The sequence below is a fragment of the Mobula birostris genome, chromosome 9, assembly GCF_030028105.1.
Source record: "Mobula birostris isolate sMobBir1 chromosome 9, sMobBir1.hap1, whole genome shotgun sequence".
Classification (NCBI taxonomy): domain Eukaryota; kingdom Metazoa; phylum Chordata; class Chondrichthyes; order Myliobatiformes; family Myliobatidae; genus Mobula; species Mobula birostris.
In genome coordinates, this window is record NC_092378.1 from 47,552,849 (window position 1) to 47,566,496 (window position 13,648).

Here is a 13,648-nt window from a genome sequence, read left to right on the forward strand (position 1 = left end):
TCAGCTTTGTCCTCTGGACTTTGTCGATCACGAGACTTTGATTTTGGGTTCCTGACCCACTGATCACAGGTTTTACCTTTAGGCCTCGATCTCTGGACTTGCATGGATCTCTGACCCCAGTGGCCTGGGGTGCCACTGGCACTCATGCCTCCCACTCGCATGAACCTCTGACCCGGGATACGCCGAGCTGGAGATTGCCAGTCTGTATCCTCGTTGCCTCCAAAAATGCTGACCTTCAACTGTGGAGTGCTCTGACTTTGATTCTGAGCACGGTCTCCTGTCCCCGACACTTCATTTGCTACCCTGACATCTAACTCTCCCTACTCCCTGACCCTGAACCCTCGCCAGACCGCTAACTCAGTGGTGGCACACCAGAGAGATATGCGGTATGATATTATAATGGAACTATCCCTCTCCTCGAGCACCTGATTCTTGATGCTTTGGATCCTGCTAGCATCTTCAACGTATATTTTTAATACAATTATCACCACAGTGCTGCTTATTTCTCATGAATGCTGCTTATATAATGCTACGTGCCCGTGTTGCTGCTGTAATGTTTATCATTTCACCTGTGCAAACATGTATTTGTGCTATGACAAGAAACTTGACATTGACTTTGAGGACACTTGATTTCCACCTGGAAGTTCTGCAGATATAGTGACAGCAGGTGGAAGGCGCAATCATCCAATGAATTGTAGCAGCTGCAATTAGCTTGGAAAAAAAGTATTTTGGAGAAACGGCAGCCGGACAAACATAGAGTAAAACCACATTACAACTCAAGAGAAGAGTCTGTACCTCTTCTGGAAGGCCAGGCCATCATAGGATGCAGAGTTACTGAGGGTGCTGTATGACAGATGATTAGAGCCCATACCTTGTCCCCTTGACTCCTTATCTCCGTAAACACTAGAAAGGAATGAAAGTTACAAAGTGGGAAATTCTCTTTAATTGGGTGCTTTTTTACTTCAACCTTAGCAATTTATGTTCCTCTCAGGCAGGTAGTCTCTCTGACGATGATTTCTCTCTTCCAACCTAAAATTCTGCACTTCTGAATCGGTTGTATTGATGGCAACCCCACTGAGCGAGCTTTTAGCTGTCTTCGTGCTCAGTTATGAAACTCTTTCCCACTCCATCTCCCTCTTTTCAGTTAAAACCTTTTGAATGCATCTGTGCCCAAATATTTGGGTCATGGTTCTAATATTTCCTACTGTGGATCAGATTTTGTATTTTTGAACCACCTTGGGATGGTAACAGGTAGTATAATTAGCTGTGTTGCCACCCATGGGATGAGTGTATCTGCCCTCACCAGCTCTTACAGCTCGTGGCATTGTTCTGTTCTTGCTGACCTGCTGAGGTCACCACACGGGCTGTCCTAACACTCTGCTGGATTACCCTCTGTCCCCGCACAATTTTCTTTCTAACTTTAACAGGTGGGGGAATGGTATTTATTGGAACCACCCCGTGAGGAGACTGCAATGACTATTCCATTACACTCCCCCAGTTTATCTATCTCTCAGCCTCTCTATGTTCATTTCATTATCATTGCCTCTCACACTTCCTTCTTACTCTTTGCATTCCAACCCTCACTCATTCCCTACATTGCCCTCCTTTTTCTATAAGGACACTTGTCCATTCAGAGGCTTGTTCACTGGAGATCTGCTGTGACAAGTGGCTGTATAGAATTCCATTGTCAGACACTGCACTGTTAACTAAAATCTCTCTTGCATGACAACTGTCCACTCTATCCAAATGTTTATACACCACAGAAATGGGTCATTTGGCCCACCGTAAAGTCTCATCGACACAGTTCCCACTTATGAGCACTTGACCTATAGCTTTCTATGCCTTGGTGATTCAAGCGCATGTCCAAGTACCTTTTAAAAGATCTTGAGAATATCTACCTCTATCGTCTACTCAAGTACTCATTCCAGTTTCTAACCACTTTCTGGGTGAAAAAAAATTCTCTTCAGCTCCATTCTAATCCTTTTATCACTTATGCTAAACATAGCTTTATGTGTTTTCCTTCTGTAATGCCTTGATATACTTGATGTCTGCCTGGATGGCATGCAACACAAAGCATTTCACTGTGTCTCGGTACATATGACAATCATAAACCAATGACAAATTACTGTCTATACTTTTCATAATTTCAGACACAGGTCCCCTCTCAGCCTTCTCTGCTCCAGGGAAAACAAACCCGGTTGAGTGAACTCGGTCTTTTCTCCTTGGAGCGACGGAGGATGAGGGGTGACCTGATAGAGGTGTATAAGATGATGAGAGACATTGATCGTGTGGATAGTCAGAGGCTTTTTCCCAGGGCTGAAATTGCTAGCATGAGAGGGCACAATTTTAAGGTGCTTGGAAATAGGTACAGAAGAGATGTCAGGGGGAAGTTTTTTTATACAGCGAGTGGTGAGTGTGTGGAATGGGTTGCTGGCAGCGGTGATGGAGGCAGATACTATAGGGTCTTTTAAGAGACTCCTGGACAGGTACATGGAGCCAGAAAAATAGAGGGCTTTGGGTAACCCTGGGTAATTTCTAAGGTAAGGTCATGTTCAGCATGGCTTTGTGGGCCGAAGAGCCTGTATTGTGCTGTAGGTTTTCTGTGTTTCTATGTTTCTTATGCAGTCTGTCTTCACAACTGAAACACTCCGTCCCAGAAAACATCCTGGTTCTGTGATAGTTGTCATTTCCAAACAGTAGAGTCAATTTTTCAACATTTGCTGGCTGTCCATACTTTTTTCTGTTTTTAATCAAAAATACCACAGGCAATTATTGTTTCTTTATAATATTTATGTTCTCATTTCTAAGGAAACAGCTGGGTGAGGTTATGTGGGACCTTTCACTGATGCAGATGATTAACACTTACCTGTCCTGAATCATCACGCCTTTATCCGAGGCTGGCGAGACACAGTTGAATGACAGATTATTGGAGTTTATTCCTTGATTTATTGACGGTGTCTTCTTCTCATAACCACTGAAAAATATGCATGGTTTCTTAGACTTAAATCATTTTCCAGACTTTCTCACATTAAATTATTTCCCTTACAATATTTAGCGTTTGCTTTATATGCGGAAATACTTTCTTTCCCTCAAACACAGGATGAGTGAGCTCGGGCTCTTGGGAGATGTCAACAGAGGTGTATAAGATGGTAAGAGACATCGATCAAGTGGACAGCCAGAGACTTTTTCCCAGGATGGAAATGGCTAATATGAGAGGCACAATTTTAAGGTGATCGGAGGAAAGTATGGGGGGTGGGGGGGGGAGGTCAGAAATAAGTTTTTATTTTACACAGTGAGTGGTGAGTGTGTGATACATCCTGTCGGGGTGGTGGTAAAGGCAGACACATTAGGGGCAATTAAGCTGTTAAATAGGCACATGGATGATAGAAAAATGAAGGGCTATGCAAGAGGGAAGGGTTAGATCCTTCAGGTTGTCATAGCCAAGGGTGGAGAGTCGGGGAGATGGTGGGGATAAGCTCCTACTGCATATTAAATGCTCCCACTGGTGTGTGACTCAATAGCCTCTGCCAACAAGCTCCTGGCCTTCTTGTGTGGCTTAGATACTAAACCTGGCAGAACTGTTTCTACTGACAGGAAAAGGGGCAAAGGCAGGTTATTAGTGCCTTAAAACTATTCACTCCAGGCAGATGGAGCTTGTCGGCTGTGGTTGGCAGCTCAGCTATGAGAAGGAAAACTCTGATCTCAAACCTCTGCTGCCCTGTGGCTAGACCCACTCACGGGGAAGGCTTCAGGAGTAAACCCTGAGGAAAATTCCGGAGCTGGAGTCTCTAAGGCAGTCCTACGTTGAATTCAATGCTGACTAGAAACTTCTGTAATGCTGCTGGTGCCAGATTGTATTGGTCTCTGCTGTTTCTTTGGATTCATCAGCCCCATGAAGAGGGGAGCCTGCTGCATTGGCAACAGCTTTCTCTTCATATCGTACTGCCCTGGCTAGTGTATCAAATATAAACAGCTAGTATACAATATCCAAGGTCAACCCCAACCTATGGAGGGCCTAACTCAGAGATGGTTAGAAGGTCGGCACAACATAATGGGCAGAAGAGCCTGTATTGTACTGTTCTAAGTTCTCTGCCTCTCGTGTTTGTGAATCTACAGCGCTTATGGTAAAAGTTAATCCTGTTTCAGAAGTGACAAAATAGGAGTGTCTGCAAAAGAAATACTGCTTGCAGCAGATCTTGTACCAGACATGTACCAGAGCGGAAACATGACAAATGGAATTGCTGACTTTTACAGTGTCACCTCACAGCAAGCACCTGTAATATTGTGGAAATTGCCAGGATTGAGAAACATTGTCCTCGTTGTATCGTTGATGCTGCGGTTGGAGAAAGAACAATGTATTGTTCACTTTCTGATCTTCTTGCATTCCACCTGCTGCTGAGAGCAAATTGTCCGTGTGTATATTCCTCTTAAAATGTGTGTCATATCCCATCCAGGAATTCCTCATAACTCCAGTCCTGCTTTGGAATAAAATTAAAAACAGCAATGAGAGCTGGAAATCATGTCATTCAGATGCACACTCAGTGGAAATGTTGCTCAGGAGGTGGACGTTTGGTCCTTAGGCTGATGTTGCCTCCTCCATCTATATACCCTTTACTCCTATCTCCTTATGTTTGTGTTCTTCAGACCAGTGGGAGCAATCTTTTATTATTTAGTCCTAGAAATACACTTGAATTGTTCTTTTGCCTCCCCTTCATTTTCATTGTTTCCATGTAAAATCTTCCCTTCTGGTCTGATCTTCATAAATTAATCATCGTTCTCATAAAATTCTTTTCGACCTGCACTAGCTCTCCACCATAATGTATTTGCAACCCTTGAAGCACTATCACTGTTATTAAAGTCCTCCATTAGGTTACCACTCAGTCTTGCATTTCTAAAGAAGAACACCTCATCCCATTTCATGCTCGGATCATCCAAATGACTGGAGGTGTGGGGGGAGAAATGTATGTAATCTAAGAAGGCGCCAGGTTATATTTTAAAGTGCGGCCCCTTAGTGACATTTTCCAGGATAGGACTGAGGCCTACTTCCACCCTTATTGAAAAATTCTCCCCCTCATCCCTGTCAACTACTTGGAAAGAACCCAGCTTTAAATGTCATCAGCCAATTGCAGAAGGGCTGGCTGTCACATCACAAGCCCTATCCTCTCTCTCTAGCCTGCCATATGCCTGTGATTGAGTGGTATGGAGTTTATCAGAGTGCCAGCCAGATTCAGTCCCCTCAGACCGCCCATGAGGCTGGACATAAAGGGGTACGTATTGTAACTGCACACTATTGGGATGGCACAGCCAGGCATCCAATTGTCTCCAGTTATGGTATCACCCATGCAAATTCCTACTTTCCCAAGGATTTACTGTTCATTGTCCCCAACCCCGAAAATCTAATTCCACTGTAGATTGTGTATTCTAAGATGTTACCATTAAGTGAGTGAAGTTTCTACTTTCCTACATTACTCCTGGTACACAGTGCAGCCAGTATGGGGCACTACAGCACAGAAACAGGCCATTTGGCCCATCCACTCTGTGATGACCTGTTATTCTGCCTAGTCACATCTAACTGCACCCGAACCAAAGCTCTTGGTAGCCGTCTCATCCACATACCTATCCAAACTTCTCTTGAAAGTTACAATTGAATCCACATCTACCACTCCAATGGCTGCTCACTCCACACTCACACAACCTCTGAGTGACAAAGTTCCCCCTCAGGTTTCCCTTAAACATTTCACCTTTCACCCTAAACCAATTATTACTGCTCGTGATTTTGTATACCCTTATAAGATCTCCCCCTATTCTTCTATGCTCCAGGGAATAAATTCCTAACCAATTCAAACTTTCCTATAACTTAGGTTCTTAAAGAATGTACATTTTCTTTACATTCTTTCAATTTTATTAACAACCTTCCTATAGTTAGGTGATCAGGACTGCACACAACAATCCAAATATGGCCTCACCAATGTTATATATAACTTCAACATAACATTCCAACTCCTGTATTTACTGCTGTGATTTATGAAGGCCAACATGCCAAAAGCTCTCTTTATGGCCCTCTCTACCGCTAGTATCACATTCAAGGAATCTTGGATCTCTATTCCCAGATCCTTTTGTTCTACTGCATGCTTCAGTGTCCTATTATGTAAGTCCTACTCTGGTTTGTGCCCCCCCCCCCCCAGTGTGCAACACCTCACACTTGTCTGCATTAAATTCCATCTGCCACTTTTCCTCCCATTTTCCCAGCTGGTCCAGATCCCACTGCAAGCTTTGTAGCTTTCCTCGCTGTTCATTATGTGCCCATTCTTAGTTTCATTTGAAAATTTGCTGATCCAGTTGACTACATTACCACCTAAATTGTTAATAAAGGTGATAAACAACAATAATCCTTGCGGCACATCACTAGTCACAGGCCTCCAGTAAGAGACACAACCACTACTACCACTCTCTGGCTTATGCAGCTAAGTCTATTTTGAGTTCAATTGAATACTTCACAGTTCAAAGTAAATTTATTACCTAAGTACATATACGTATGTCACCATATGCTACTTTCCTGTGACAACGTTTCATGTAGATGTGATCATTTGTGGGGAGCACTTTACCTGTGATGGACTGGGCTGTGTCTACTACTTTCTGTAGGATTTTCCATGAAAGGGTATGGGTGTTTCAATACCAGACCATGATAGAGCCAGTCAATTACTCTCCATTACATATCTATAGTAGTTTGTCAAAGTTTTAAATATCATGCTGAATCCGCAAACTCCTAAGGAAGTTTAGGTGTTGCCCTGCTTTCTTCATAATTCATCCTGAATGCCAAGTGACTTAAAATTCTAGTCAAACCTCCCAGAAGGAACTTTCTCAAAGGCCTTGCTAAAATCAAGGTACACAACACCCACCACCTTTCCTTCATCAACCTTCTTTGTAACCTCCTCAAAATAATCTACAAGGTTGGTTAGACATGACCTATCACACGTAAGGCCATGTTGATTTATCTAAATAATCATGTCCTGTCCCTTAGAATACCTTCAAATAATTTAACCACAACTGATGTAAGGCTCACTCGCTTGTAATTTCCCATTTTATTCTTAAAGCCTGTTTTGAACAATGGAACAACATTTGCTACCCTCCAGTCCTCCAGCACCTCACCTGTAGCTAAGGATGATTTAATATCTCTGCCAGGGTCCCTGCAATTTCTGCATTAGCCCCTCAAGGTCCGAGGGGACACCTTGTCAGGCCCTGGGGATTTATCCAACCTAACTTGTCTTAACCTCTCTTTTGTAATCCAGATATGGTTCATTACCCTTTTTTGTAATCCAGATACAGCCCATGACCCTTTTGCCTCAGTTCTATAGACCTTGATTCTCTCTCACAAGTAAATACAGTTGCAAAAAATTAATTTAAGATCTCCTCCATCACTTTTGGCTCCATGTATAGATGACCATGCTGATCTTCAAGAGGACCAATTCTGTCCCAGGCTCTCCTTTAGTCCATAATATACCTGTAGAAACCCTGGGAATTCTCTTTCACCTTGTTTGCCAGAGCAACCTGCTGTCTTCTTTTAGCCCTCCAGATTTTTCTCTTAAGTGTTCTCTTGCATTTCTCATATTCCTCGGGTACCTCATTTGATCTGTGCCACCTACACCTGATACATGCTTCCTTCTTTCTCTTAACTGTAAGGCATAGGAGCAGAATTAGGCCCTTTGGCCCATTGAGTCTCCTCCATCTTTCAATCATAATTTATTTTCTCTCTCAAACCCATCTCCTGCCCTCTTCGCTGTAACCTTTGAAATCCTTATCAATCATGAGCCCATCAATCTCCGTTTTAAACATACACAATGACTTGGCCTCCACAGTCATCGGTGGTAATGGGATTCATTACCCTCTGGCTAAAGAAATCCCTTCTCATCTATATTCTAAATGGACATACTAATATTCTGAGGCTGTCCTTCTGGTCCTAGACTCCCACATCCTCTATGTCCACTCTATCTAGGCCTCGATATACCTTAAAGAGCAAGGCCAGAGACATAGGTGCCTTTCAATGAGACCTTGTGTAGAGCCAAGAGAAGTCAATGGACAGATGCTTGTTGCACTGCCATAAATAGTGCTCCCATCATCACTCCCCTGTGCCTGGAACAGAGATGTGCTCCTGTGGGTGGTGAGGCAATTGGCTTGATTTAAGTTCCTCTCCACAAACCTTTTCTTTCTGTAGCAGCACATAAGGAGAAGGCAAAGGAGTAGGAAGCAGAGGAGACACAATGATATGACTGTGATGACGATCATCCCTGCGGACCGCCGCCAGTCGTCTTCCAGTACTTGGTAAGGAGTAGCTGCTGTGAGACAAAACATCATGGTCAGGCACAAGAGCCAGAACAACTCTAGCATCTATTGACAATGTAAAATTGTCCAGGAACCTCCAGCTCCCAAAAAATCTGAACAAATCCAATCTGGGTAATTACTCTCAAAAATCAGTCTGTGCTTGGGAATCAGCAAAGTGATGGAAACTATCGGCAGCAGTGCCACTCACAATAGACTGGGTTTTCACCAGGAACACTTGGCTCTAGACCTTGTCAGTGTCTGGGTCCAAGTGCAGATGAAAGATCTGAATTCTAAAGTTGAGATGAGAATGATTGCTTTGATATCAAGGCAGCATTTGATTGCATGTGATGTAAAGGAGCTGTTGAATAATTAAAGTTAATGGCTTTAAAAAGAAACCATCCCAGTGAGTGGAAGCATACCCAGCACAAAGGAAGATGGCTGTAGTTGTGGGAGGACACTAATACCAATTTCAAAATATTACTTCAGGCGTTCCTCAGTCCCAACCATCTTTATCCACTTGATTAATTATCTTCCTTCCATTATAGTGTTAGATGCTAACTGAATAATATTCAAGTCAGAGGGTGGTAATTGTTACCACGGGTGGCAGTGGAGGCCAGGTCACTGGGTGTATTTAAAGTGGAGGTTGATAGGCTCTTTATCAGTCAGGGCATGAAAGATTATGGGGAGAAAGCAGGAGAATGGGGTTAAGAGGGAAATAGATCAGCCATGATGAATTAGTGGAGTAGACTCGATGGGACAAATGGCCTAATTCTGCTCCAATGTCTTATGTCATATGTTTTAATTCCATTCATGACTAAGCATGAATATCCTCTGACTAGCAGGACCACTGGTGGAAACTGCTGCTGGGTTACACTGCTCTCTGACTTTTCTGAGCCTCTCACATGACCTTTATGCCATCTTCTCACAGATGGAGTCAAATTGTGGCTGAAGCACATGAGAAAAATCTTATATTCTGTCACTCGGTATAACAAGGTGGAGTGTGAAGCACACAATGCCTTCTGCACCACTGAAAATTTATAAAAACTAGATATTGGAAATATGAAATAAAATGAAAACAGAAAATTATGGAAACACTCATCCTTGCCAAGAGGGACAGAATTCAAGTTTCAGGTGAATGACCTTTCACTTAAATAAGGGAAGGTTATAAAATAAGTGTTGTAAGTTGTAGAGGAGGGGGAGGGCGAGTAGAACAGAGGGATCCAGAGCAAGGGAACTTGATTAATATAGCTGGAGGCATTATTGGCTGAGAACTACAGTGAAGATTCATCATCAGTAGCAGATCTGTTTGGTGGAGATGTAAAGTGCCATTCACCACCTTCTGTTGATAACTCCTGATAGAAGGACGGTGATTAATAAGCCACACATGACCCTCTCTCAGCTGCCAACACCACCATTTCCATCAGAAACTCTTTTGGTCTCCACCTTCTCACAGACTCTCTCCACATTTCCCCCAGCACTGTAACTTAAAACAAGTGTTATTTCTAAATATTCCTCATTTCCGATGGAAGGTAATTGACTCCCATTATTAACTTACTTCCTTTCTGCACAGATGCTACCTGATCTGACAAGTATCTCCAGTATTTTCTTCTTTCTCTTTCTTCCTATTCCTTCTTTTGGAGATGATTTTTTTTAAATGCACAAGATCATAATTTGCTTTGAATGTCTTTTGTCAAATTTGCTTGTGATTATATCCTTCATTTTCCCCTAAAAGCTTTGACCCATTTCCTGTCGACATTCTCTTTCTAATCTACAGGAAACCAAACAGAGCTCCTCCGATGAGCAAAGACCATAATCATTTCAATCAGCTGAAGTTTTTGCTGCTCCTTCCAAATGTAAGCAGTCGTGATGTGCTTGTCAAATGCAAATCCCTTTCAGAACCACTGTTGTCCAAATGTAACTTCCAGCACCATTGCATTGGAGGCAGGGATAAACAGTGTTCAGTTTCAACAGCCTTTGTGCCAATATATTCATTCACAAATGCAGTACCTCAGCTATATAGAAAACCCATTCACCCTCGACTATGATTCATATGCTCAGTAAGGTGACAATGCAAGGCTTTTTCTGCCACTCATTTCCAGAGCATGATAACAGGCCTTTTGACCCACCTCATCCATGCCATCATGGTGCACACCAGGCTAGTCCTACTTGCCCGCAATTGACCCATATCCCTCTAAATCCATGTACTTATCCAAATGTCTCATTATTGTACCTGCCTCAAACACTTCACATCGCAGCTCATTCCATATATGCACCACCCTCTGTGTGAAGAAGTTGTCCCTCAGGCCCCTTTTAAATCTTTCCCCTGACAGCTTTGGAGACTTGCTTTCTTTGTTTCCATTTGGCATGTACCTGTCTTGGTCCTGAACGTATCTGACCAGTCACTGCTCATGATCTCTCCTTTATGTTGATCAGCCAGAATGTACTTGATTCTGTAGGGATCAAAGATGCAAGTTAGATCAATTTCTCAAAATCTCAGCCAAAACTGTAGCAGGATAAAGTTTTCATAGGGGAGTTTCTGTTAACCAGGCCAGTCTTTATTCTTTCCTATGACTTTGTCTCTTCATAAGCTGTTGGCTTGAGGATGGTTCCATGAGGAGTTCACATACTCTTTAAGTTGGAACCAGAAAACTGAGTGCTGGAGGTGATGCTACACTTGAATACCTTTTCATTTCAGACTGGTGCACTTTCCGACGCTGCTAGCTGGCTTATGAGTGGGAAGTCATTTTCTGGACAGCCTTCCTTTTCCAAGACAATGAGATCAATATCACCATCTGAACTGGTGCACCACTGAGATCAGATACAGCCATCACAGAATCAGAATCAAACTAAGGTTCTTCTGCTCTACATGGCTGGAATAACCCTGATTGAATTTGTCAGAGGTTGAAGCCATAGAATAAAAATGGCAGCAGTTAATACATTGGCTAATAATCTCAGCCAGTGATAAGCACCACATGTCTTAACTAATGCACGGAGACCAATAATTGAATCTAAATTGCACTTCACTCTTTCTCCATCACATCTTCCCTAAACTGCTACCTTCTTGCAAAATAAATCATATTGCCAGGAACTGTCTTATCGCAGGACTAAAGCTTGTGAGTTCCATTACTCTGAAACTTACCCAAGGTGGCAGAAGGACTGCTGCCTTGGTAGTGGCGCTAGTTTTTGGATGGGACCCTTTCTGAAGGATGTACGTAATTTACTATTAGAAATAAAACTGAGCACGAGGTTCTTATGACCAATAGTCATCTCTTAACGAAGATTATTAGAAGATTGATTATTTGCTGCTGCTTGTAAGGATATATCGTTCTGGTCTTTTAATATTACAACAGTGACTATAGTTAAGTAGTAATTCATTTGCTGAAAATGCCGTTTATTTTGTGAAAAAAGTGACACGTCTAAATCCTTGCTTACTTATACATACATAGGAGTTCATGTCCCATCTGTGGTGTACACTGAGTCAACTGATCTGATATAAAAACAGAAAATGCTGGTAAAACTCAGCAGGTCAGGCAGCAAGACAGTTAACATTTCAAGCTGAAGATCCTTCATCAGAACTGAGAATTTGCTGAAATGAATCTGTACATATTTAGGTTATTTTAATTGGCCTAGATTGAACAAGGATCAAAATAACTGTGCCCACCCCCCTCCTATTAACTCCAGCTGAAACTAATACCGTACAAATTACCACACCATTCAAAGTAGATTTGCCTGCAGATATTTAATGTCAGGCTCAAAAGTTAAGTATGACCAGGTGGGCTGAATAGATTCCCATGCTCTCCAGTTAAAATGCTATTCTATTTTCTAATTTCTTTCATCTCCACTGCAACTGTCCCCAGGATGAGGCTTTTCTTTCCAGGACATCAGAAATGTCCTCCTTCTTCAAAGAAGTGTTTCCCCTTCTCCACCATTGATGCTGCAGTCACCTGCATCTCCTCCATTTCTTAGATATCCATACTCACCCCATCTTCCTGCCACCTTAACTGGGATAGAGTTCCTCTTGTCCTCAACTACCGGTCCATGAGCCTTTGCATCCAACACATCATTCTTTGAGACTTCCTTGGGACCCTATTACCAAACCCACCTTTACCTCCACCCCACTCTCCACTTTCTGCAAGGATTGTTCCCTCCGTGATTCCCTTGTCCATTCGTTCTGTCCCACTAATCTCCCTCCTGGCACACATCCCTGCAAGCAGCAGAAATGTTACGCCTGATGATCCACCTTCTCCCTCACCTCCATTCAGGGCCCCAAACAGTCCTTCCAGCTGAGGCAACACTTCACCTGTGAATTTGTTGTGGTCATCTATGGTATCTAGTGCTCTTGATGCGGCCTCCTCTACATTGGTGAGACCTGACATAAATTGGGGGACTGCTTTATTGAGCACCTCCGCTCTATCGTCATAAGTGGAATTTCCTAGATGTTCAACAATTTTAATTTCTATTCCCAAGCCCATTCCAACATGTTGGTCTGTGGTCCCCACTTTTGCCATGATGAGGCCACTCAGGGTGGAGAAGAAAAATCTTATGTTCCATCTGGAGAGCCTCCAACCTGATGGCATGAACATCAATTTCTCTTTCCAGTAATTTCTTTTTTCTTTTTTTCCCGTTTTTCCTCTTCCTTCCCCCTTTCTATTCCCCACTTGGTCAGAGTACAGCTCACCTGTAGCTTGTGTTAGACTGCAGTAGTCTGTCACAAATGATTTCAGTTGAGTTACAGGTAACACTGGAGCCAATCACGTAGTATGAGGTGGCCTTTTTACGTTGTTGATGCTCTTCCTCATTGCAGTCATAGACAGAAAAGTGTCGCTGTGCGATGTATGGGTGTTGTCCTTCCGTGCCAGTGTAATAGTAGTAGAGCCCGCCAAGTGCGTCCAGAGACAGAAGGGTAAAATTCTCAGAGGCAACTAGAAAAGGGATTTACCAAAGACGTGGGTTACTAAACAGAGTCCAGGTTAACAATGAATGGCTTAGTAAGGCAAGTTCATCTCGCAATAAAACTTTGTAGAATTCTACTAAGTGAAGTAACAGGAGAAATAAAGAGGGATAAACAGGGAAAACAAAAATTAGTGGGAGGAAGAAAGAGGGACGATGGAAGTGGCACATAAATGGTACATATAGTCAAGAGGACTAGAACATAAAAGCAAGGATGTAATGTTGAAGCTTTATAAAGCACTGGTGAGACCTCACTTGGAGTATTGTGAGCAGCTTTGGGCCCCTTATCTTAGAAAGGATGTGCTGAAACTGGAGAGGGTTCGAAAGAGTTTCACAAAAATAATTCCAGGATTGAACAGCTTCTCATACGAAGAGCATT

The 13,648-nt window shown here is 42.7% G+C and overlaps 1 protein-coding gene across 4 annotated transcripts in view; it reads right to left on the reverse strand.

The window, feature by feature from the left end:
* The window catches only part of LOC140202740 (uncharacterized), a 201,366-nt gene that overhangs the window by 27,951 nt on the left and 159,767 nt on the right, over window positions 1-13,648 (reverse strand). For 3 of the 4 annotated variants that reach the window (XM_072268004.1, XM_072268002.1, XM_072268001.1), the window contains 6 exons: window positions 12,998-13,241; window positions 10,690-10,769; window positions 8,198-8,333; window positions 4,275-4,475; window positions 2,867-2,974; window positions 796-903 (listed from right to left, as the gene is read on the reverse strand). In XM_072268004.1, the coding sequence (XP_072124105.1) occupies window positions 796-903; window positions 2,867-2,974; window positions 4,275-4,475; window positions 8,198-8,333; window positions 10,690-10,769; window positions 12,998-13,241 (877 nt within the window). The remainder of the gene's footprint in view (window positions 1-795; window positions 904-2,866; window positions 2,975-4,274; window positions 4,476-8,197; window positions 8,334-10,689; window positions 10,770-12,997; window positions 13,242-13,648) is intronic. The other variant, XM_072268003.1, reaches the window with a different exon arrangement.